The sequence below is a fragment of the Terrapene carolina genome, unplaced genomic scaffold (genome assembly GCF_002925995.2).
Source record: "Terrapene carolina triunguis isolate 2854851 unplaced genomic scaffold, T_m_triunguis-2.0 Scaffold633, whole genome shotgun sequence".
In the NCBI taxonomy this organism is placed as follows: domain Eukaryota; kingdom Metazoa; phylum Chordata; order Testudines; family Emydidae; genus Terrapene; species Terrapene triunguis.
The window spans coordinates 3165458-3188139 of NW_020664984.1; the positions used below are offsets into that span (position 1 = coordinate 3165458).

Sequence of the window (22682 nt, forward strand, 5' to 3'; positions counted from 1 at the left end):
TCTCTCCCAGGCAGCGGGGATTGCGCTAACAGCGGGACGCTCCTGGGTATGTTGTGCCTTCGCTCGGAGCAGGTAGCAGCAAGCAGACTTCAGTATATTTTCCGTCTTAGTCACTGATTGCCAGGGAAGTGAAGTAGCTGATGAGCTGGGAAACTTCGTTCTCCAGTGTCGCAAGAGCCCCTCCGCAGGTAAAGGGGAGCCGCAAAGGATTTAAAAAAGGAACTAGCGGGTCTCGTGCGTTGCATGCACCGGCGGCTCCGAGCATCTTTCCACTCCCCTTACAAGCCCCTTCGGTGTCACTTTCCCATCCCACTCTGGCAGGGACTCCCTACAAACCTCCTCCCCATTTCAGGGGCTCTGCAAACCAAAGCGCCCACCAGTATTTTTTCTTGCTGGGAGGTAAGTCACTCTGGTGGGGGGTGGTCAACATTTTAGACTTTCTTGGGAGCATGGGCAGAGCTGAGATGGGGGGTGTTAGTGGTTGTTATCAGCTGATTCTTTGAGCTATAGCCTATTACAAAGGTGGCTGAAGCTGCTAGCTCTGCTAACCAGGAGCCAGGGGCTCTGTGGCCCCCATTTCCCCCTTCTGTTTTTCTGATTTTTTCACCAGACTCAACGGGGTTTTGCCAATCGTTGCCTAGAGCGTTCCCTGGAATTGACTGGACGCAACGTTCAGAAGTTATCCCCTTACAGACCGATGCTGTCAAGTTGTGTAGGGCCTTGCTTTGCTCGGCCAATGAAAAAATGCTTTTTCTGGCTTCTCTCTGTATCTTAGAATTCAGGAGGTCTGGCTCTGCTTCTCCCTCGCTTTGCTGGAGAACTTTTGGGGGTCTTGGAGAATGTGTCTTATAAGCGTTCGCACCTTAATTGAAAAGGCTGGGAATGCTCAGTGACTTGTAGGGACGAGAGCTATGATCTGGAGCTGTGGTGAGCACAGAGAATACATTGTGTTAAGCTGAATTTGATGGTTCTGTGATAATCAGTTGCGAAGAGGCAACTTGGCTAACGAAATGGGAATGAAGTGTCACCTGGAGCGGCCCAGACAAACTGCTCAAGCCTTTGTATCCCTCTAAAAGAATCAAAAATGGCACAAGCCCAAATTTTTCTGCGGGTCATTGGAGGTGGTAGGGTTAAGATTGTCAACATTGTAACCGGGGGTGGGAATCTTTAATACACAATTGCGGTTTTTAAAAAGCAAGCATGAAAGTCAGAGAGTGCCAAGTCCTGGTTGCATTTTAACAAAGACACAAGAAAGCAAACAAGCCTTGGGAAGTGCAGTGGAAATGCAATGCTAGCCCCTCAGACAGCTTTAACTGGGCTTTTATACAGTGGCTTCCGTATTGGAAGCACTGTGGAGCCGTTAACTATAGCTAATTCCCATGATACCCATGTGAAACGGGTGAGGAACTGAATCAAAAGGTAATGGGGTAGACTTCAGCCTCTCCTGCCTCCTAGCCCTTTGCTTGTTCCCCAGTTCCTTTCACTTTCATTCTGGCCTCTTCTCCCCACCCAAATCATGGACCATCCATACGGCAGCACACCGTCCACCTTGACAGTGGGAAAGCCCTCTTTCCTCTGTGTGCAATACCCACTGCCTTCCTCTCCCCACTGCTCAGCTGAAGACTGTCCTCTGGTCCTGGGTTAGTCCCTGTGGCCAAGTAGGATTGGATGGAGACATGTACCTGGGAGTCATAGAGTTTGAGGCCAGAAGGGCTCATGGGATCATGCAGTCTGACCTCCTGTATGGCCACCCACATCACCTGCAGACTAACTCAGCAACAGGATTTAGACCAAAGAATTATAGCCCCCAGGAGACTCAACCATTCTGTGCTACGGACAGAGAATCGGATGGACCAAGGGGCAGATACCCGGATAATTCCAGCAAGTGACCTGCACTCCATGCTGCAGAAGAAGGTGGAATACCCCCGAAGTCCCTGCCAATCTGCCCTGGAGGGAGTCCTTCCCAGCCCCACAGATGCTGATCAGTTCAACCCTGAGCATGTGAGCAAGAACCAGCCAGCCAAGCCCTCAGGAGGGACAGAGAGAGTTCGGTACCACCTCAGAGCACTGGCCCACCCCAGTCGGTGTCCTGTGGCCATCGCTAATACTTCTGAGGAAGGAGACCGCAGCATCTTCATTCAACACCTGTGTTTAGTTTCTTGAAGTATAACTTAACATTTTGAGGTTTTCCCATGTTTGCATGTTCCTCACCCCCGCAGTATTTTGATAAAGGGTGGCCTTCTGGTTAAGGTGCTGGAATGGGACTGGGTCTAGGGGGACCTGGTACCTGCTCAGCTATAGATTCCTTGTCTGACCTTCAACAAGTCCCTTAATCTACCCCGTGCCTCAGTTTCCCCATCTGTAAACAGGAGTAAGAATCCTTACCTTTCTCTTGCTGTCTGTTGAGATTGTAAAATCTCCAAAGCAAGGCCAGTGTCCCACCATGTCGATGCAGCACCTAGCACAGGGGCCCTGATCATGGTTGGGACAACTGCGACAGAAGTGATTTACAGTCTTACACCCCCCCCCCCCCCATTTGTGTTCTTTGGACCCGTGAAGCCGGCATAAGTCAGACACTGAATGGCTGCGGTGTCTGGTGCAGGGCTGTGAAATGTCTTCCAGGCAGTTTTTCCAGTTCCTTTTCTCCCTCCGTCTTTCCCAGACAGCTTTTAAACCTCTTGAAAGCTTTCTGTACCAATTCCCGACGGCGTGTAGGTGGGGATCTGGCTGGTGAGTAAGTCCTAAACACGTACGTGCCTCTCCGAACACAACAGAGCTCTGTTTGGCAACTTTCGTCTCTTTAAAACGTCTGACACCACTGTTGTGTCTCACATCAAGCCAATAATTGTCTCCATAAAATGCACACTTTTGTGCTCTTTAATTAACCCGTAGTTTCTGCTGACATCTGCAGCAGCGTTTTCCAGAGACACCAATCAACACCGTGTCTTCTCACATTCATGTTACAGCTCCCCGCTGGCTACAGTACCCAGAGAAGTGATAACATCTAAGGCTCGGCTGATCGGCTTCAGCTGCTGCTGTAGCTTTGGTGACATACTTGCATCAGCATTGTTTATTGTGTAATCCACTGTTCATGGCTCGGTCGCCCTCTAGTGGTGAGACCACTTACAGAGGTTTGAGCCAGCGCCTGCCTCTGAGCTAATGGACCTGCTTCTTTTTGATCCTTCAGGCCAACTATTGGGCCGTGCAACGTTCCAGCTCCTCCAGGACAAGTTGGCTGGGGGCTGGCGTCGGACTGCATAACGCCGACAGTGGGCGAGTGGCAGATAGCTCAGGCAACAGAGATTTGTGCTCTTAGATCCAAAGGTCCTGAGTTCAAACCCCGCAGATGCAACCAGGGCGTCCTTACAGTTGGATTTTCACATAGGTAGTCCACAGGGCCTCTCAAAGTGCTGTCTCAAGATTGCGTGCAATGTCATGAATCAGATGGGGAATGTCTTGGGTCTTTCCAGGCCAAAACGCTGGCACCTTGGCCCCATCAATATGCAAATACAGCAGCTTCTCAAGTCTGTTCCTTGTTTGGTTTGACATCTTCTCGAACTTCATTAGTAGCATTGTGGACACCTGTTGCACCCAATCCTTGCAGGTGTTGAGCGGGCAGGCTTTGCTCACAGATCAGTCCCTCCTGATCCTTTTTGTTGCTCTTCCCTAAACTCCCTTCCACTTGTATGGCACTTGCACACTGTCCCATGCCTTTGGCACCCTGCCCTTCAGGCTCTATGAAATGGAACTGGTTTGAGGATGGAAACTGACAGTTCTCCTTGTACCATGTGGGTCATTGTGCTTAGTCTCCCCATGGGCATGCAGGATGTTGCAACTGCTCACCTAGAAGCAGAGTCTACAAAGGGAATCCTGGAGGGGGAGAGCTATTTTGCACCAGATTAAGATGAGGGAGGCGGCGGCAGGGGCAGTGTAGGCCAGTGGGTGGAGAACCCTGCCTGCTGGACCACAGATAATCCCCCAAGGGAAGGGTGACCTAGTGAGGGATGTTGCGATTAGGCTGTTGCCTTGTTTTGTGTGATCTCTACTCTCCAGGGCTTTACATGATTAAATAAAGAAGAGCATAAAAGTTGAAAGAGTATCAAAGCATGTGCGTGTGCTGACTGCATTCCTGAGCGAGAGTTCAGCTGTAAACCAGAAGCTTCCCACCTATTGAGTGGCGTTCTGGGGGATGGGGTTCAGGGGAGAGGGTCTGAAGGGTCAGCGTTGCACCCAGGGGGGCTAGGTGGCTGGACAGCAGGTTCCAACACTGAGGGATGTCAGATAGGTCTGTGTTCTGAGAGAGCACCCAGGGACCCCAAGATCGGGGCAGTGGCTGGACCCGGTGCTCGCTCGGATCTGTGACAGAGAGTCGCTGCCTAAACCAGAGAGCTTGCCGGGCAGTGTTTTTGCAATGCAGTCAGGATGTGAGAACGCTGTAGCAGAGTTTCAACAGACCCCGCGGTTGCAGTTCTGCTCTGGACTGTCGGATAAATAACACATGGGGCAAAGTTTACATTTAACCTGGCGTAGCATGGAGACGAAAAATACAGAAATAAATCTTGGAAGTGCTTCTCCAAAGCTGAAAAAATGCTCTAAACCTGCCCCATCTAGAACAGAAACTGCGGCGTTTGGTGCTTGGGACTTGGCAAAGTGGAGATTTGGGGGGAGGGATGTTCGGCTGTGGGTAGTTGCTGCATTGCTGCATGTGACAGGCTGACCTGGGAAGCGATCCAGGTCTGCTGAAGCGATAGCACTCAGGCCGTACAGAGGTGGAAGAGGAGGAGAAGAACTGCTTTGGAAATGTTGCCTAGCAAGACCATCGGAATCCAGGGAAAGATGAAGAGATGGCAGAGGAGCAAGGAGAACACGCATCAAGAAACTTGCCGACGTTGGAATGAAAGGTAGGAAGTGTTGGCACTCGATTCCTCCTGTTGTTTCTTCTTCTTGCCCCATATGACTTTTTTCTCTGGGGAGGAGCAGGTGGTATGCAGCTACCTAGACGATGGGTGTGAGCTAGCCTCCGTCACGCTGTCACTGGCCCTTTCTACGGGACAAAGTCCTTGCACAAACCCTTAAGTTAACTTTTGTCCATCCTGAATCGGATGTGGGGCATATTCTGAGCATCCTTCTGATGGGATGGCCTTGGGGTGACAGCACAGCACTGGGGCCTGCTGGGATAGCTGGCTTCTATTCCTGGCTGTGCCACAGACATGCTGAGTAACTGTACATAGGGTATGTCTACACTGCAATTAAAAACCCGTGGCTGGCCCATGCTGCTGGCCGGGCTCGGACAAAGGGGCTGTTGAATTGTGGTGTAGATGTTCGTAAGGTGGGAGGGTCCCAGAACGCAGGCTGCAGCTCAAACCCAGGCAGTTAAACAGCCCCTTAGCCAAAGCCAGCTGTGGATGTGGCATAGCAGTGGAGACGTACCCTTAGCCTCTCCTTGTCTCCATTCCTCCATCTGTAAAACGGGAATATTGCTAACCTGGGAAAATCCTGCTGTCTTCAGTGGGACCAGGATTCGGCCCTAGTATTTTGTAAAGGGCTTTGAGATCCTCGGGTGATAAGTGCTTTCTAAGTGCAAAGCATTATTAGCACCTCCGAACAGTGGTGGGCTCTTCAGAACTGCCAGGGATGGTGTGTGGCGGGGTGAGGGACGGAGGGGGGTAAGGGTGAGGGGTTGGGCAAGAGTCCTGAACAGCCTGGGTAAGGGAAGGCACAGATGTTGGACTTAGCCCGTGGCATCACCAGCTAGGCCAATAGTATTAATGCTTCGGGTGTAACAAGTCCTGCAGACTTGGCGTTGTGGAGAAGGGGCTACCTGCTTTCCTTTCCAGAAGATTGCTGTGGTTTTTCTTTTACCAGCAAAGAGCTGTATGAAGCCACTAAATGCTGCACTCTGATGGACCCTAATGGTGCTTTCTTCTCTCTCTCAGAACTGAGTGTGTGACATACCTGCCATGCAGGGCTGAATACAGATCCCACTGAAGAGTGCTGGTTCCGTTTTCTATCAGCGTTGGCAGGAAGGGGAGCTTTACTGGCTTCCGATGGACCTTCTTGATGTGTTGGGCTCTCTCTGAAATCAAGTCAGACCGTACGGTGCAAGTTGGCTGAATTCAGCTATGTGCATTGGGAAGCCGCCTGAGCAAGCATGACGTGGCATTGGTGTACACGGTGGTTTCTTTGTGGCATGCTCTTAGCTCCAGAATTCTTTCACTTGAGCTTCCAGCTGATGCCTAATTCAGCTTTGTCTTCTGTTCTCATTGTTCCGTCAGCAAACGAGGGATAATGCGCAGGTCTTATTGGGTGACGCATCCCAGTTCCCATTGAAACATCACCTATGCATTTTGCCAAGGACAGGGCTGTGCCGAAAACCGTTTCTGGACTGACAGCTGCTGTGATTGTCCCTCCCTTCTCAGACTTAAATGTGGTTGTCTTGGCCATGTCAGCAAATGTCTCGATGCCAGATTTCTTGACGGGGCTGAAGCTAGATGACTCGTCAGAATCAAGCGCACGTCTCTCAAATCTCCATTTGTTCTTCACCAACATCTGCTATTGTCTGGAGACTTGATACATCTGATGTTACATGCAGACTAGTAGATCTGTTGGTAAGCACCTCTGGACGTGATTCAGGGCCAGATAGGTTTGTCTTATCGATAATATGGTCGGTAAGAGCTGTAACATGATCTTCATCCCTCTTCCATGTAGAGACAAGGACTTGTTTTATGGACTTTGTCCTCACTGCTTCTTGTTAGGTCGTAGCTTTTGCATATTCATAATATGAAGCTGTGTATTGTCCTCTCTAACACTAATACTGACCTGTGCATAAGTGTCTGAATTAAAAAGCTAGTTTCTAGAATATTTCAAAGGCTAGTACAGCATGTGTAGGTAATTGCAAATTAAAACCTTCTACCAGGCAGACTAGATGCTACAATATACGTACAAAAATTTACCAATGGAGAAGCATTACCTTAAGAATTTCTATACTTTATATCTACCCGCAATGCAGTACAAACTGTTGGTACAGCGTCTACTGTGGCTGGTGCACAGTGAGAGACTCATCTGGCCAGTGAACTTCAATTGAAAATATAGAAAACTATTTGTGAGATATTTGACAATTAAGAATATGCGACATGAAAACACTTTGTGTCAGTATATTGTAAAATGTTGATAGCTGCCATTTTTGCCACATGCTAAACAGCTTCATTGTTTTGGGGGGGGGGGGGGGGGCTTGTCCACGCAAAACCAATAACAATACCCGCAGTTAAGTGTCTGCACTGAGTTTCTCTGCAAAATCTGATGGCAGCAAGGATGGGAATCCGAGTGTAGCGTGACGGCTGGTGTCTTTTTACCGGTCTTGTTTTAGTTGCAACCCTAGCTCCGTCACTGACTTTCCATGTCTGTCTCGTTGTCCCATCTGTAACATGGTGATACTTAGCTGTGGTACTTCTTGGTTAGAAACAAAACAAAATAAAACCCAGCCCCTGCCCCAAGGGACTTAGTTTCAGCGTAAGACAAGAGATGGAGACAGACATGAGCAGAAGGAAACAATGAGACCGCTTTGGTTAACATGACAGGCGGTGGTCTGAGCGCAGCAGCAGCTTAACCGTTGTCAGTTTTTTGCAAGCATTGTGGCAGAGGAGAGTTGGAAGGAGGACTATACGTTAGTTTTGCAGATGTTTATGGGGAGCTCCTTCCCAGCATAAGGGGCAGCCTGGGAGAAAGCATGAGGGGGGTGTGAAAATTTGACAAGTGGGTGCAGGAGGCTGGGACCGTGGGCTGACTGTGAGCGAGGATCAACAGCTTGGTAGCAAATGAGCTAGGTAGGGCGGGGACTGGCTGTGAAGGGCCTTGAAAGTGAAGACCAGCAGTGTTCGTGCTCAAGCAGGGCGGTGGAGGGATGCGAAGAGAGGTGACATGGTCAAAGTGACGGGCTAGGAAATGATCTTAGCAGCAGCCTTTTGAAGGGGTATCGGGGAGGCTAAGATTGTTGGTCGAGTTAAACCCTGAAGCAGGAGGGTTTGTGTCTGCCCAAACTCTTGGGGGTTTTTTGTTGTTCTGTATCACAGAAGATCAGTAAAGAACTCTGAAGAGCTCTGTATGAGTGTGAAGTGTTCTCGGGGCACTGTACAGGTAATCCACAAAGGGAATTCTAGAACCAGGGTTTGTCCCTCTGTGTGGCTGGAGGGTGCGGGAGTTGATCTGTTTTCTGTAGCCTTATAAATACCAGGATTGTCAGCTCTATTCTTACGGAGCTTTGCTGGAGGGCGTCTCTGGAGAGCCTGCTAGGTGAAGGGGCAGAGCGCTGAATCTGTAACTTCGGTAGCTAATTGGCAGTTTGGAGAAAGGATGTCTGTGTTAAACAGTCTGACTAAAAGTCTTTCACTGAAAGGCCACTTCCAGCTGCAAAATGGGTACCTGCTCCATCGGGGTAGGGCAGTCCGTGGTGGTCGGCCGTGATACTGGCCACATCGCTCCCTTGTGTACCCTTGGACATGAAACTGACCTGCCTGAACTGCATCTGCCCAATGAGCCATTGGCTGGGGGGACTTTGTCTCACTGCCTCAGTGCTTTTAGAACTAGTGAAACGGGCCCTGGCAATCACCACAGAACTTCCCTGGCTAGGGACCTGGATTTCCAAAGTGGAAAGACAAGCGGGTCATGGAGAATGGAAGAAGGGTATAGGCTCACTTTCTGCCTCCTGCTGCAGGTCTCCTTTACAAACAAACAACTGTCCTCTTCCATCTGGCCTGTATGGTCCGCATCTGTAGTCTGGTGTTGAGATGCCCTCTTGAGTGACTCCGGCACGGTGGGAAGGAAAAGAGACGCACAGCCATCAAGGTAGGTGAGAAAGGGAGACAGCCGGGGTGTGCTGTGGAGCACAGCCCCATAACTCAGTAACCAGCTGTCTCCGGTATCGGGTTCACCATGGCTCCAGGCCCACACTTAGAAGAGGCCTCGGTAGCTGGACTGTGGCCCTGCTTGGCCCCGGCCCTTCTCGGCCTCTTCCCCCTGAAGTCCCGCCCACTGCTCACTCCTCTCCACCCCTTCCTTGGGGAGAAGAGGCTGAGCAGGGGCGGGGGCTCAGAGTAGAACATGGATGGAGTGGGGGGGCAGGGCCTCAGGGTGGAGTACAGGCAAAGCGGGGGGTGTGGAGCCCACAAAAGATCAATCCAGCCCTAGCTGTCTCACTGGCTACATCTTGCTTCTCTCCAGTTCAGAGTTCCCGGCCTTTGCTGAGCCGCTGAGCTCCTGGCCTGGTGTGTGTCCCTCCCACGGTGTCCCTCATCAGGGCTCAGTGTTTTTCCCCTCGATTTCTCTATGGACAGTTCTTTCTTCCTGCCTACTCCGGGTGTTGCTCAGCAGGGTAGCTCTCCTTTCCCCAGCTCCAGCGCTGGAGGGAGTGATGATGCAGGTAGCGGGCCCTGCCGTGTGGTTCTCAAGTGCCTGGCAAAGCGGTGGGGGAATCCTTTTGCCACTGGCAAACTGCTGCAAAGCTCTGCTCAGTGTGGGTCGAGCTGCACTGAGGGGACAGGCCTGGGATTGCACCCAGCACAGCTGATTGATGTTGTCAAGGTGTGGGCGGATGGCAGAGGTTGTCCTTTGTTTCATTTTATTTTTGGGGCGCTTGATTTTTGTGCTGCAACTTGAACTGCCCCAATCTCTGCAGTTACTGGCTCACACCTGGTGCAAACCTCCCTGCCAGTTTTAGAGCAGTGTCCCTGCCACACCCCTGTGTTTGCATAGGAGGATTTACTGTGGATAGTGTGAACAATCAGTAATCCCTGCCAGTTCTTTAACACTGCGGGCATTGTTGCAACTGGGGGGTTGGCTTTGCCTATGTAAACATCTTGTTTTCTCAGCAGAGCAAAGAAATAAGGGGAGACTATGTTAGATTTCTTAAAGAGGAGGAAAAACTCTCTTGTGTTGTAAAACTTCAGCATCCTCTTGGCCCCACCCTGCCTCTGTAATCTTCCCCTCGCCCCTCTGCTCCACAACTCTTTCCCCACCTTCCCCCCAGACTTTGAGCGATTGCCCAGGCAAGGAAGAGGACCCCACCCCATTAACTTTTGCAGCATTTAAGCATTCATTTTAAAAACAAAAAGCTCTTCAGCTTTTCTGCTTGTGGTAAACCTTCCAAATGGGACCTGGTGCGGTGTGGTCTTCCAGAGTCAGTAGGCAGACCGCTCCAGGGCCCCTGCTGCTGCTATTCTGCCCTGCAGATGCAAGGTTAACAAGATTCTGGTCAATTTCTGCCGCTGTTCAGAACCCTATAGACCGCAGCAGAACAAGCTGATTCCTGCTACTGCTTGGGGACAGCTGGAGTAGCAGCAGAGGTATTCATGGAGGAGGCGTTGGCCTCTCCCCCACATACCAGGAGGCTGTGGTAGAGGGAGGTGAAAGAGGAAAGATCCTTATTTCCTGCAGCTAAAACGTGGGCATGGAGCTTCACATCAGAGTCATCTACAAGCCAGAGGCTGATCCAAAAGATGGCGTAACCAGTCAGGATCTAGGGTAGAAATCCCTGCAGCAGGGGAGCTGGGCTTCTCAGCCCCCCCCAGCCTTATGCTTTGGATCCACCTCTGTCTAGTGGGTCTAGTTCTCTAGCAAATAAATGACGGATAAGTATTTCAAGCCTTGTTCTCCTACAGGAAATGTGGCTTCTTCCCCTCCTCCCACAAAGTAGCATGTGCCAAATGAGTATTGCAGAATTCTAGCTGCTGTGGGAAGCATGGGGTGGGGAGGGAGACTGTGTCAGTCTGCTGTCCAGAATCCAGATCTGAAGCCAGCTGTGATCCAGATTCAAAGAGGAGAGAGCATTTCAGCATGGTTGTGGGCGGGGACAGGGGAGAGGGTGCTATGGAAAGAGACCTCTTTTGTGTGTGGCCAGGAAAGTGCATGGGGTGGAGTCAAATAAGACTCATCCCACTTTTCCTCGGCCTTGCAAACTGGCATCTGCCAGAGTTGGAGCTACCCAAAACCCCAGGGAAGACTAAATATCTACAGACACATTGTAACTAATTTGTGGGGTTTGATTTTTAATAGTATTCTACACTTATAGCCTGCTACATCTCACCTTCCTCTCTTTCCTTGCTTTCCCCCTCCATTCACTGTAGGAACTTAGATGTGTTTCTCCTCGTGCCATTTTAGCATGTCTCATGATATTTGTAGTTATTAAAGCTCCAGCTTCTGGAGTCATGGGAATGTGTGTCTCCACTTCCGTGTAAAAAGTTTCTAGCTCTCATGGTTATAGGAGACCGCTTAAAAACCTAACCCAGGTGCATCCCGACAGGCTGAGAAACCAGAAGGTAGAGGGGAAAAAACACCTATTTTCTTAAAAAATGTCTTGTGACTTTTAAGCTCCTCTCGGGATTTCTGGGGGCCTGAGTCATAATTTTTGCTGTTGATCGGTTTTTTTGTTAAGTGTGTGGGCTGGCGATGTTGGTTCGAGGGCCGGGACTGTAAATGGCCTCAGCACCGGTTGGCAACCATCCTGGACGTTCGAACTGAACACACCTATTCAGTCATGTAACTTCCCCCTTCCAGTAGGGGGAGAGGCCAGTACTGCCCCACGGAATCCATTTCAGTAAGAAAGGCAAGAAGGTTAAGTTTGGTGTGTGTTTGCCCCCTCAAGGCTCGCCTTGCAATGTTAGCCTGCGTCTATTGTACCTCCCGCATGGCGAACTGGTTAAGTAGGAATCGGATGTGGGGCAACGTGGATGGGTTCACGCGAAGAGAATCCGAAACTAGAACTCCTGAGCGTTCGTGTGTTTAAATGTTCAAAGAGCGTATTTAGTGTTTCCGTTCTAAGTCGGATAAAGAGGATGGGGTGGGAAAGCCCAGGGCTGGGAATCTGAGAGCTGGCTTCCGTTCCAAGCCCTGTCTCGGACTGTGTGGCCCTAGGCGAGTCGCTAAGGTCAGGTCTACGCTACCAAGTTGTCAGCGTAGCTGTGTCGGCCAGGTGTGTAAACCACACTCCCCGGTGACATGCTAAGCTGGCAAACCCCCAGCGTACACGCAGCTGTGCAGACAGAGCTTTGGTCAGCATAGCTGCAGCTGCTCGGGGAGGTGCGGTTACTGTGCTGGCAGAACTTCCCCTGCGGGCAGCATGTGCTGCATCTGCATGAGGTACTTTGATAGAAAGATGAAGCCTTAATTAAATGAATGTAAATGCTGATAGATCCCTAAGGATCTTCTGGGCACTGCACATCCATCCCCCGGGAGAGGAGCGCATGCTGGAGTAATAAGATGAGTGTCAGGTGCTGTACACCTGGTGGAAGCTCTCATCTTGTGGGACAACACAGAGCATCTGCAATATGCTTGGCAGGTTTGCCACCCTGGTGGGCAAGACCCAAGCGCTACACACGTACCTCCTTTATAGCTCTGGGGTTGAGTCATGCGATGGTGTGGGAGTCCTGGCCTGTCCCTTCCCTCCTCTTGACGCTCCCTGTTTTCCCCTCCCCACAGAACCAGTAATGATGAATGGTTCCAACGTTGCCAATACGACGACGTCCAACGCTAAATCCAAAGACGAGCAGGTAGTGAACGGGCACGATGAGAAGGAGAACAACCCTTTCGCGGAGTACATGTGGATGGAGAACGAAGAGGATTTCAATAGACAGGTGAGAGGGGGGCAGCTGGCTCCACATCTCTCTGCAGCCCTCACTCCCAAACCAAATTGTGCTGTTCCAACTGGGTGTGCAAACGGGCCGGGGGATGAGTAGAGGAAGGACAACCTGCTCCTGTTCTCCCCACCCTCCCATCCCCCAATTACATCTGGCCACGGTGACGGAAAGGACATGCCCTTCCCCCAAACTTTGCTCTGAATTGTAGGCAAGTCAGTTCCTGCCTGCCTAGCTTGGAAAAATCAGGCCTGAGTTGGGCATCCAAAAATGGATGTGCCCCAAATCACAGGTCACTTCCAACCGCATTGTCCGTAGCGAGCAGGGTTAATGACTTGAGCGGCAGATGCCTGCCAATAGGTGGACTCGATCTGGTCACAGGGTTGTCGCAATAACCTTAGAAGCTGTTTGCTCTGAATTTTAGCAGATGGCAACTGAGCAGAGGAAACCTTGGTAGGAGAGCGTTAATGGTCTGCAAAATACTTGATAAATGACGATCCAAACTGTGCATGACTCTCCTGTCCCATGAGAAGCTTGTAACACGTTGTGTCTGTCGGAGAAAGCTTGTGACTTAGATGAGGATGAGCCGGGAGCACTGCAGGGCTTGGTTATTAGGCAGTCTCCCCGTTCCCAACACACAGTCTTATCCCCTTGCTTCTCCCCTGCACTCCCCTAGAGTTTGTCCCGATGCCAAGCCTGTGCGATGTGGCAGGGGAAAGCTTGCCGGAGCTCTGCCGAGGGGAACAGCACACGCCTCTAGCTGGAGGAAACTTAGACTCGGCTTGCGCTGGGTGGGCAGTGAGCTCACCCGCCGCTGGCCGTTCCATTGGCTGAGCAAGCGCCTGCTATGGGCAGGAAACCTGAAACTTTCCCGCTGGAGACAGCGGACAAAGGCTTGCTGCTTTCCTGATGTTCCCCTCTCGGTAGCCTCCGTGTACCTGTGTGGTGGGGGGGGATGATGATGATGGGGAGTGATCCAGCTGAGGGCAGGAGCGATTGGACGGAGGCCTTGCTTCCCTCCACTCCCCCAACTCCCCAAAAGGAGAACTTCCTCAGTCTTTAATGTTCTCAGCAGAAAATCGCCATCTGGTAACGTTTAAGCTTGTTCCCATGGGAGCAAACCCAGCCTCCAGCTCACGATAAGCCTTCGGCGCAGAGCCGGAGTCTTGCCACGCCAAATTACGCAACAGTCGTTCCTGAATTATGGCAACTAGACACAGCCGCCGCCCACGAGCAGCTGCACGGGTGGGACTGTGTTAGACTAATTAGAGAGAATGTTTGCAAAGTGCTCAGCTGCTGGAAGCCCCATGGAAGCGCTCCCCAGCAGTGTTACATTGAGTCCAGTTTGCCTTTTTTCCCTGAAGGGAGCGTGCTATGAATGGAGGCAGATGGGGGGTGCTAAGGGGCTATAGATAGGAGTGATGGGCTGAGGGATGAAAATCCGGGGTGAATGCTGGGGAGCTGTTTGACTAGGGAATAGGGTCCCATTGCTTGGGACCCTTCCGTGAGATTGCAAAGGGAAACCAGGCTGCGCCTTCCTGCTTTGCCAGCCTCCGCTCTTAGACTAGACCGGGTTTGACTCTGGAGCTAGCCCAATGATCTAAGCCGGCCGGGAGGTGCGTGTGTGGGGTTATAGCAGCCAGACCATATAACTTGTATTGCAGGAGCACCTCGAGGCACAGGGAGGGGCCAGGTGCTGCCCATTCTAGATGGGACCATCTGCGTTACAGCCTTGACAATGGCGAGGTGGGGCTTCTGTCCCGGGGTAGTGTGGATTCCAGACTGCTCGACGCACCCGTGGGGAGTAGAAAACGTTCCCGGGGGCACAGGAAGCTCAACCAGCTTTTTCGGGACAGTCTGAGGTTTCACTGAACGGTTTCTAGTCCTGGTGGGTGTGGGGGGGGGGGGGGGAGCCCCCCCAGGGGGACAGCACTGGATTGGGGCACAGACTCAGTTGAACCATAGAGATGGGAACCCACCTCCCGTGTCGTCCGAGGCAGAGGTAACTCTGAGCCCATCGCTGTGGGTCATGCCACTGCAGTGAGTGGAATTAGCCTGAGGTGGGCTTGGCCCTGTTTCCCACTGTTAGTCTTATCCCTTCAAAAGGCTGTTAAGAGACCACCCCTTCCCTGCCCCCACAAATCCCTGTGGGGGTTGGGGGCCCAGGCAGTGATGGGACAGACCTGACTTGTGGCCAGCCCCAACTGGGTGACTTGTCCGTAGAATTGGGGTTGAATCCTTCCCAGATTCACTTTCTCCCTCTTCCCTGCCAGTTTTCTGGAGTGTTCGTTTTCTCCGGGCGGTGCTAGCCAAGCAGAGAAGTGTCTGGGTGTCTTCACAAGCCCCCAGGCTCCTTGGTACGCTCCTCCCTCATTGATTCCAGCAATGCGCCCTTTCCCATGGAAGGAAGGCTCCTGACCCAGAGAGCCTGCACATCCCAGGAGGCAGAACAGGAAGCAGTGGGCTCTGGCTGTAGTGGAGAAAACGCAGGTTCGATACTGGAGGAAGCTAGAACAAGCGGTGAGGGGAGTCGGGGGAGTCGTAACGCCTGTGGGAAGGTGCAAAGGAGATTTTAAGAGCCCCCCCCAAATAGGCACATTTTCACCAGTGAGAGCAATTAACCACTGAAACCAACTTCCCAAGGCCTATGGTGGATTCTCCATCGCTGGCAATCTTTAAATCAAGATTGGATGATTTTCTAAAAGATCTGCTCCAGTTCATACAGGAAAGAGTCCAGCGGAGGGCAACAAAAATGATTAGGGGGCTGGAGCGCATGACTTATGAGGAGAGGCTGAGGGAACTGGGATTGTTCAGTCTTCAGAAGAGAAGAGTGAGGGGGGATTTGATAGCTGCTTTCAACTACCTGAAAGGGGGTTCCAAAGAGGATGGATCTAGACTGTTCTCAGTGGTAGCAGATGACAGAACAAGGAGCAAGGGTCTCAAGTTGCAGTGGGGGAGGTTTAGGTTGGATATTAGGAAACACTATTTCACTAGGAGGGTGGTGAAGCACTGGAATGCGTTACCTAGGGAGGTGGTGGAGTCTCCTTCCTTGGAGGTTTTTAAGGCCCGGCTTGACAAAGCCCTGGCTGGGATGATTTAGTTGGGAATTGGTCCTGCTTTGAGCAGGGGGTTGGACTAGATGACCTCCTGAGGTCCCTTCCAACCCTGATAGTCTATGATTCTATGATTCTGTGAATGAATTCAGGGAAGTCCTATGGCCTGTCACGCAGGAGGGCAGACTAGGATTAACAGTGATCCCCTTAGAATCTGTGAGTCTCCGAGCTCAGACTGTCCTGACCGGATAGTAAAATCGTGTGAGCCTTGTCTACATGCCTGGCTTAGCACCAGGACATCTGCAGGTGTGGCTGCTCCCTTCCACATCTGGGCATTGTCAGCACCATTGCTGGTTTCCTTGTGATACACCTCAGCTCTACACGGAAGCATCTGCAACGGTGCCCAAGCATGCCCAGCTCCATTGCTCCCAGCAAGGTGAAGTGCTGTACCCCCTGAGTGTGTCCCTCTCACCATGCAGCCAACCCCTCTGTGTAGCTCGGGAGAAAGTGCTGGCGTCTACATGACCAACTTGGCAGCGTCGGTTCGACGGCCTCTGCGGCATCGTTGTGGCTGCTGGAGGTGCCGTTTGCTCTGCCTACGGGGGCCGTGCTCCTGCCGGGATCTGTAGCTCAGGCTGGGTTAAGGCAGGGTTCGACCTACCGTGGCCGGTCTGAGACCCAGTACCGTGCATTCATCTGCCCATCCTCAGAAGGTTGGGATCCAGAGCGGGGCTTGAAGCGCAGGGAAGGCTCTGAACACCTGCACGAAGCAGTCGGCAGGCATGGGGCGGCAGAGTTGCATTGATCTGTATTTAAATGACGGGAAAGAGGAAGCTGCTCTAGGAATAAAAATGCCCAAGGTGGGATGTCCGGGAGTAGTCGGCTCATTTGGGAGTGGAGAGTTTGGCAATCAAGGAACCTCTGTTTCTCCTCAAGGTACTATGTTACCAGTCTCAAGGACCTGAAGAGAGCCCACGCCGTCCTCTTTCGCAGCCTCCGGGCAGTCCAGTTGTTTAACCAGCTGATTTGGGGGGCTAATCTGGATCTGATTATATCCATCAGACAGCTGCAGCAGCCGGCGCCAGTCCTGTGCACACTGCGGGAGCTCGGTGGCAATCAGTCCCGGCTGAAAGAAGTCTAAGTTAACATTCGTCAGACAATTTGCAATAAACTCCTTGCAGAATACAGCAATATAGGGATGGCCAGACCCTGTTAGACCAGGACCCACCTCGTCCAGTATCCTGACTCCAGGGGCCTGTACCACTAAGTGTTGCAGAGGAAGCTGCTAGAAACCCTGAGGTGACTGCTGGGGAATGACCGGCCCCCAGGGGAGGTGTCCCAGAATTGGCTTATAAAGCTAATGTGGAGACTTGTTTTTAGCCTGCATTGCTGCTGTAGAAGAACCTGAAGATCAGAGAAGTCTCTGCTCAGCTGTTAGAGTTGAAGGGCCCTGTCCTGTTGGGAACCCTAGCTCCGTCCTGAGGAGGAGCTGGTCTGTAAGATTTCAGGCAGGATCACATATTTAAGTGTGTTTTGCTCCAGGCTTGGGCTGGGCTTGGTGCTGTCTCCTGACAGATGCTTCCAATGCCGGCCTCTGGCTTGCAGTTTCACAAGGGCTTGCTAAACACCATTGCAACTGCAAGGTCAAGGAATGGCTCTTCCCTGACACAGCAGCCCCTGCTCCCCTGTGGCTTGGAGTGAGTCAGGGTTTGTACTGGGGCAGAGGGGATAGTGCCTCCCCCTCCCCCTGCTTTTATAATCTTTGCCAAGCTCTGTTGGACCGGGAATAGTCTGATGCTTTTTAAGAAGAACTTTGTAATTAAATTGGCCATGTGGCTCTGAAGTAGCTCGAGTGTGCCTGGAGCCCAGCTAAAGACCCTGTGGCATGTTTGCTTCCCCGATGAATTGCCTGCTTGGTGCAATAGGTCATAAGTAGGGACCTACCAAATTCACGGCCGTGAAAAACGCATCATGGACCGTGAAATTGGATCTCCGTGAAATCTGGCTATTGTGGGGGGGGTGGTAATGCCACCTTTACGTCTGTGCTGCCTTCAGAGCTGGGCTCCCAGCCAGCAGCTGCCATTCTCCAGCTGCCCAGCTCTGAAGGCGGTGCTGCCGCCAGCAGCAGCGCAGAAGTGAGGGTGGCAATACTGCAACCCCCCCAACACTAGCCATGTGACCCCCTCACAACCCTTTTGTGGGTCAGGACCCCCACAGTTACAACACTGAAATTTCAATATCTAAAACCGTGAAATTTCAGATTTTTAAAATCCTATGATCGTGAAATTTACTAATATGGACCATGAATTTAGTAGGGGCCTCGGTATAAGTGACTCTCATACAAAGAGGAGGAAAGGTAGCCTTGTGTTTAAGGCATGGGACTAAGAGCTGGGAACAGAACACACAATATCCCAGCTCTGTCACCAGTGTCCTACGTGATCATGGGCAGGACGCGCTCTCTTGCTGTGACTCAGTTTATCCATCTGTGAAATGGGCTATTGGGCGTTTTAATGCATTGCTTCTCCCCTGATGTGCTACCAAAGCCAAAAACCACAGTGCCTGCCCTGAAGGGCTTAGTCAGATGAGATGAGATGCGCTGGGAGGCGGAAGGAAGGTGGCACTTCCAATGCCTTGTTTTGTTATCTCCTGGGATTCAGCGTTGTGATGGAGAAGGACTCTGGCTGATGGGGGGCGGGGGTGTTAGTCCCCGTGGACCATGTGGAAGCAGCAAGTCTTTAGGAGGGATTCGATTTTGGGGGGGAGCCAGGAGTACAGGGACCACAAGGCCTTTCCACCTATGGGTGGACGGCAGAAGAAGACGCAAGCTGGGGTGGTGGAGCAGAGGAGAGGGATTCTTTATTAGTTCCGTTGCTCGCTTGCTGTGTGCCTGTTGTAGTGTGGTCTGTTTGGGGGGGACTGTGTGCGGAGCGTGGGGGCCTGCTACCCAAGGCTGAGAGCTTCCTAAGGAGACTCTAGCCGGCTGTCCTTAGATCCCTGATCCGTTTAGGATCCCTTGTCGGGGGGGCAGGGCTGCTCCGGGAGAAGAGGGGTTTAAAAAGCCAGCTCCTAAGCCACCAGGGGAGCTAGCAAAACTCCCCTGTTCACGAGAGGGTGTGTGTGTGTGTGTGTGCAAGAGGCACCTAACAAACCTTCTCTAAACTTAGACTGATACACCCCCCACCCCTAATGAAGAACAAAAACAAACAAACAAATCCTGCACCAGTGAAAAGAACGCCGGCAGAAGTCCTGCAGCAGAGTGGGGGCGCGGGAGGATCTCCAGTTTATTGCACTGAATGCCGCATACACGATTACCTGCCTCGTGGGCAGGTGGCAAACATGTGCATTCAGTGCAGGTAGCTCATGGCCTTCAGAGACCAACTATGGGCTCTGGAGACCGGAGGGGCTGAACTGGGGGAGCGAAGGGAGACAGAGAGGTGCACCGAGGAGACTTTCAGGGACACGGCAGAGCAGCCCCATCCCCACTCTGACAACCGCTGGGCTGTTGAGAAGGATGAATGTCTTGGAAGGAGAACGTCAAGCTGGAATGGAGGAAAACAATCTCATAGTTGGGACCTTCCTTCCAGATGGTGTCACGGTGTCCTTGCATTGAAGATGTCCCTCCAGAGGAGGGGACCCCAGTTATTGGGAAGAGACGGGTAATAGTCATGGGGCTTTGGTTATTAGAAACATAGCTGGGTTTGTGATGGCCAGGAAAACCACATGGCGAATTGCCTGCCGCGTGTGAAGGTTGCAGGCCTCTTAAGACATCTAAACATACTTGTGTGCAGTGCTGGGGAGGAACAGCTTGTCATGGCCAAGACCATAACAGGCTTCAAAAAAGAACTAGATAAATTCATGGAGGACAGATCCATCAATGGTTATTGGCAGGGATGGTGTCCCTAGCCTCCGTTTGCCAGAAGCTGGGAATGGGCGACAGGGGATGGATCACTTGATGATTCCCTGTTCTGTTCGTTCCCTCTGGGGCACCTGGCACTGGCTACTGTTGGAAGACGGGATACTGAGCTAGATGGACCTTTGGTTTGACCCTGTAAGGTCATTCTTATGTTCTTATGGTACACATATGTATCCATGACATAGGGAAAGGTGGTAGAGAGGTCATGGGAGGCTAAAATTAGGCTGCTAGGTAAGAGATGAAAGTCCAGGACCTCCATGGTAGCAGTCTCTGAAATGCTTCCAGTTCCAGAGCAGAACTGCAGTATCTCACTATGTGGATGAGACATTGGTGTAGGGAGGAGGGTTTTAGGTTTATTAGGAACTGGGGGGCCTTTTGGAAAGGGGAACCCTACACGGGAAGGATGGGCTCCACCTAAACCAAAACGGAACCAGGTTGCTGGCATGTAAAATTAAAAAGGTCGTTGAGTTTTTAAACTAAGGGTTGGGGGAAAGCCAACAGGTACGGAGGAGCACACAGTTTGGACAGACTTCCTGGGGGGGGCGGGCAGGACTTATTAAGGGGGATTCTCTAAATCCTGGTAAAGAGGGAGAATAGAAGTTGATAAGGTGGGAGCTGAAGAAAAAACAGTCAGACCAAAAAAGAGTCCTATTCACTTATATCCCATCAAGGCAGACAACTAGGTATTGACAAATTTATCAGTGCTTGTATACAAATGCAATAAGACTAAATACCAAGACAGGTGAACTTGAGTGCCTGGGGTTAAATGAGGATATTGATATAACGGGCATCACAGAAACTTGGTAATCAATGGGACACGGTCATAGAATCATAGAATATCAGGGTTGGAAGGGACCTCAGGAGGTCATCTAGTCCAACCCCCTGCTCAAAGCAGGACCAATCCCCAGACAGATTTTTACCCCAGTTCCCTAAATGGCCCCCTCAAGGATTGAACTCACAACCCTGGGTTTAGCAGGCCAATGCTCAAACCACTGAGCTATCCCTCCCCCCATACCAAGGTACAACATATATCAGAATGACAGAGCAGGTCGTGCTGGTGGGGGAGTGGCACTGTATGTGAAAGAAAACAGGCAAATATAGTAAAAATCTTAAATAAATCAAACTGTCCCATGGAATCTCTCTGGATGGAAATTCCATGCTTAAACAATAAGAGCGTAGCAGTAGGACTGTACTACCGACCCCCTGACCAGGAGGGTGGGGGTGATTAGAGAGGCTGCGAAAACCCAATATGATCTGGAAAAAAGGGTGACCAGTGAGGTGGCAAAATGTGCTGATGTTACAAAATTACTTAAGATCGTTCAGTCCAAAGCTGACAGTGAAGAGTAGCAAAGGATCTCACAAAACTGGGTGACTGGGCAACAAAACGGCAGATGAAATTCAATGGTGATAAATGCAAAGTAACGCACATTGGAAAACATAATCCCAACTCTACGTATAAAATGATGGGGTCTAAACTGGCTGTTACCACTCAAAAAAGATCTTGGAGTCATTGTGGATAGTTCTCTGAAAACAGCCACTCAGTGTTTCAATCCTTCTACCTCCTGATTTGGAATATCTTCGGTTACATGTTTTGTCCTCCGTTCCCTCTATGGCAGGTGGATCTCTACTCTCGCCCTCCAGCATCTGGCTGTGTTGGAGAGCTTGAGCCCAGGTGGAGGCGTTCTCCCGTCTCCAGTGTGCACTCCGTAGGAGTAGCCTGCCCCCATGTGTCGGCATACGCACACTGCTGGGTGGGGTTTAACTAGTGATGTACTCTGATGGAAGGCTCCCAGAGCAAACTCCGTCTCCAAGAGTCTCCCTTCTTATTCCCTGCACGCAGAGTGTGAATGTTTATCCGAGCTGCCTTGTGGCGTGACGCCAAAAGCCACCAGCTGAGCTGCTTCTGCAGTGGGGTTTTGTCACTTCTGTGCAAATCGGATGTTCCACCGAACCCTGGAGCTGAGCTGCGCTATAGATAGAAAGGGGCCTGAGAGGTAGTGTACCCGCCACCCGTAGCGCCCCCTTGTGTCAGGGTGCGATGCTGCAAGGAGCACTGCTCTCCGGCGACTCATGCTGACCGCTTGCCTCTCGCTGGGTCTTCCAGGGGTCGGCCGTCCAGCCAAGTCCAAAGTTCGGTCCCTTCCGGAGTAACAGAAAGGTCCACGTGAAAATCCTAACAAATCCAAGTAGTTGTTTTTCCTCTGCCCGTCGTGGGCCAAACTAATAGCTACTTCTGCAGCCGGATTGCCCATGCTGGCTCCCTCCTGCAGGGTCTCTGACAGTTTGCCCTGGGGTCGCCCTGCTCCCCCTTAGGAACCCTGTTTCAGGACTTCCCCCCCATAGGAGTCTACTGAACTCCCCATGGGTTTCTTCTCGCAGACCTCTCCTTCCTTTCCCTTCCCAGGAGCCGGTTTCCCCCTCTAGGACTCCGTGGGCTGGAAGCCAACGCCCTCTCCCCCCAGAGCCTGATGACCGGAGCCGTGCCACTGTCCTCCTTCCTGGGGGACTCTGGCAGTTCTCTTTGAGTCTCACTGTGCACCCTGAGCCCTCATTCACAGAGGCCTGTTCTGTCTTCTGTGGGCTCCTTCCAGCCTGCAGCAGCTGCTGGGCCTCGCTAGAGACCTCCTTTGCTCCTCCTTTATACAGCTCGAGCAGCCTCTTTCTAGCTCCGCGGCTCCCTTAGCAATTAGCTAAAGGGCTGCCGCTTGGAGCACTCGAGTGCTCCCAGGTGTAGCCCTCAGGGTCGTCATTGGACCAGTTGGGCCCTCGTTCGCGTGAAGAGCCGCTGATCCCATGGATGGTCCATTTGGGCTTCGCTGCGGCACAGATAGAAGACAGGAGCGGCAGCCTATGCTCCACTGAGCTGCAGGTCCTTAGCGCCTTTTGAGAATCAGGCTGGCTGTTTAGGACCCCAGCTTTGAAACCTGTGTCCTGACGATGTGACTTGACCAAAGCCCACCCGACAGGTTGGTGGCAGAGCCAAAGATGAAGCCCAGGAGTCCTGGCTCCTCGGCAGCTACTCTTGCCACTAGAGCCGTGGTTCTCAAACTAGGGCCGCCGCTTGTTCAGGGAAAGCCCCTGGCGGGCCGGGCC

General features: G+C 51.8%; 1 protein-coding gene across 2 annotated transcripts in view; it reads left to right on the forward strand.

The window, feature by feature from the left end:
- Window positions 1-24: 24 nt before the first annotated feature.
- PAIP2B (poly(A) binding protein interacting protein 2B) overlaps window positions 25-22682 on the forward strand; it is a 27766-nt gene continuing 5108 nt past the window's right edge. Inside the window, exons 1-2 of one of the 2 annotated variants that reach the window (XM_026659540.2) lie at window positions 25-46; window positions 12469-12623. In XM_026659540.2, coding sequence (XP_026515325.1) covers window positions 12477-12623 — 147 coding nt within the window. In that variant the 5' untranslated portion in view covers window positions 25-46; window positions 12469-12476. Of the gene's footprint in view, window positions 47-8713; window positions 8842-12468; window positions 12624-22682 lie in introns of those variants that run through there. The other variant, XM_026659539.2, reaches the window with a different exon arrangement.